The sequence below is a fragment of the Octopus bimaculoides genome, chromosome 22 (assembly GCF_001194135.2).
Source record: "Octopus bimaculoides isolate UCB-OBI-ISO-001 chromosome 22, ASM119413v2, whole genome shotgun sequence".
NCBI classification, from domain to species: domain Eukaryota; kingdom Metazoa; phylum Mollusca; class Cephalopoda; order Octopoda; family Octopodidae; genus Octopus; species Octopus bimaculoides.
The window spans coordinates 29775233-29778484 of NC_069002.1; the positions used below are offsets into that span (position 1 = coordinate 29775233).

A 3252-nucleotide genomic window follows, 5' to 3' on the forward strand; every position below is an offset into this window, starting at 1 on the left:
GATCTCTTCTCTCTATAGAATATCTCTCTCTCTCTCTCTCTCTCTTTCTCGTTTTCCTCTACTCTACATGGACAAAATGTTTTTTTAATCTCACCTCTCACGATGTTGCGACATTACAACAATTTGTTTTGTTTAAAGATGTTATGAAAATAGACGGCTGGTTTCAAAATAAACATCTTGATAATTACACTGCTAAAACACGTTCTATCTGTCTTTAGTCTTTAGTCTTCAAAAGCTAACCATTTTATCAGTTTTTCCAACTGCACAACAATTATATTTCGAAATTTTTTTTCATATTTGTCTTAAGAAAACAAAATAAAAATATAACAAAACCGCGCACACACACACACACGTATGTTTGTGTTTGTGCATGTATGTGTATGTGTGTGTGTGTGTGTGTGTGTATGTGTGTGTGTATGTGTGTGTGTGTGAGTGTGTGTGTTTGGTTAGTAGTGCAAATAAGATAAATAAGCTTGACAACTCTTTGACAAATGACATGCGCGGATCTGTCAGGCCTTGAGTCACTTCGTAACAGCCATGTGTACACACACACACACACACGCACGCACACACACGCACACACACATACACACACACACACATATATATATATACATACATACATGCATACATACATACATACATACATACGTACATACATTCATATATACATATTCATGCGATACACGTGCATATGTACGTATTTTTGCATATATAATCGTGGGTATTTTTGCTGAATATCAATAATAAATAAAATGATTATGAAATTACAAAGGTCTCGAAATTGAAGTATTCAAAATGTGTGTCAAAAAGCTGAAGACAATATCCGTAATGATTAGAGTATTGCGTATGATAAGAAAAAGTTTTGAACAAAATGTAGAGGCTATACCTGGACCCTCAACACTACACACAATCGAAACAATACTTCTGCTAGAAACAGCCCACATCCACGCAAGACACTATCAATTCAATACCACAGATTTGCTTGTCAGTAGCTTGATCTGAACCTGTTGAGCATGTATCTTTTACTTTATATATATATATATATATTTGTCCAAAATCATGGAGTAGGAGGGAGTACATGAAAGAGTATTATAAGTGAAGGGAGGGGAGAGAAAATAGTAATTCAGTGAAGGAAAAGTAGTGAGAGTAATAGCCATGACCGAGAGGAAGTGATAGAAAATAATAGCAATGAGGGAGAGGAAGTAGCAAAGACAGCGCCCTGTATCTTCTACTATATGTTGTGTTTTTATCCGTCACAACATATGAATGAGAAAGGAAGGGTGCTAGTTGAATAAGGAAGGGAGAGCTGAAAAGAAAAACCAAACAGCGTTTCAACTCTGTGTGAGCATATGCGTGTATGTGTTTGCGTATACAAGGGAAGTATGTGAATGTTTGTATATGTGAACCAGCGTCCTTTCAGTAATAAATGATGATTGAGGTCACATCTCAAAAGACAACCTGTAGATAACATTGGCAAGTGTATTAATTTTGATTTACCATCCATATTCTATCTGTTGGGTTACGAATAATTTTTACAATCAAACACATCTACACGAACATATACATATACAAACTCATTAGCGAAAATAATTATTGCCTGAGTGTATCAAGGATATAAAACGACTGCAGTTGAAAGGTATATTATAAATGCACATCTTAATTTAACAGTTTATTACGGCTCCTATATTTATAAGAAATCTTTGCCCAGTGTATTTTCAGTAACTATACATGAACTAACCAGCGTCCTTTCAGTAATTAACGGTGATCGATGTCACATCTCAAAAGACAACCACTGGATAACATTGACAAGTGTATTAATTTGATTTACCATTCATATTCTATCTGTTGGTTACAAGTAATTATTATAATCACACACATCTACACAAACATATACGCATACAAACTCATTAACGAAAATAATTATTGCTTGAGTGTATGAAGAATATAAAACGACTACAGTTGAAAAGTAATTATAAATACATATTTTGAACAGAGAGTTTTTACAAACATGAACGGACTGCTTTTTGTGGCTTTAAATCGTATGAGTTTAGGTTGGTTTCAGTAATGGAGAGCGCAAGTGAAAGGAAACGTCGCTTCAAATAAGTTGGTATTTACCTGCCAGCTCCTGGATTTAGTCACGGCCAGCTTTATGTGGCCTAAAGTCGTACGAGAAGGAAAGAGAATTTTACAATTATTTTGAAGGAAACAAACAGTCGAGGGTTGTTAATTGTGGATAGATTTTTCATTAAAAATTTGGTAATAAAAGAATTATTAAACTAAAAACTAATTTATATATAAAGTAGTACAATTAGCCGTCATTTTTGACGGCACGGGGTCATCCAATAATAATAATAATAATAATAATAATAATAATAATAATAATAATAATAATAATAATAATAATAATAGGTTGTGATGCATCAGCCTGGTGTACCCTTATCAGACGGATAGTCATGATGGGTATATTGGGCTTCGTATGTTTTACCCCAGTGTCACTTTGATGGCATGCCCTGCTCTCTCACTCAATAATAATAATAATAATAATAATAATAATAATAATAACAAAGCATTTAATTTTATTCTTCTTTTCCAGGTACCCTTATTTGCTGCACATCTCTACGATGCCGTGTATTTATATGCAGAATGCATTCACAACATGTTGCTTGAGAACCTCAATATACGGAATGGTACCGACGTCATTAACAGAATTCGCAACAAACGTTTCCAAAGTAAGATTCTAGATCTTTTTTTTTTTTCTTTTCTGGCTACATGTTGATAAACCCTGCCTAATCCCAAAAGGCATATTAACTTTATTTTCTTCATCTTCCGCTGCTTTTATTTTTACTTTTGTTCTCGCATTCATCAACATTACATCAGCCGGAAACGTTGCACTTTCTTTCGTTCTGTCGCTGACATTAGCATAGCATACAAATGCTATTATGGAGATTTGGGCTTGCAAAACTCGTCTTTTCTTACTCAATGCCATTTTTCTTCATCGCTTATGTATGAATATGTGTATCTCGCATGTTTTCGTACTCGCACGAACACACACACATACACATTTGATATCTAATGAGTAGATAACGCATGTAAGCGCAAATTCCGTTAAAATATTATAATAAAAAAACGTGAAAACCAGGTTATGTTTTAACTTTATTCAACTGATATATTATTCTATAAACATTTACACACACACACACACACACACATATATATATATATGCATATGTGTAGTGATGGATAAGCAGA

At 33.8% G+C, this 3252-nt stretch overlaps 1 protein-coding gene across 1 annotated transcript in view; it reads left to right on the plus strand.

The window, feature by feature from the left end:
* Positions 1-3252, plus strand: part of LOC128250527 (receptor-type guanylate cyclase Gyc76C-like) — a 272689-nt gene that overhangs the window by 264831 nt on the left and 4606 nt on the right. Inside the window, exon 5 of the mRNA XM_052975749.1 lies at positions 2597-2732. Within this exon, the coding sequence (XP_052831709.1) occupies positions 2597-2732 (136 nt within the window). The remainder of the gene's footprint in view (positions 1-2596; positions 2733-3252) is intronic.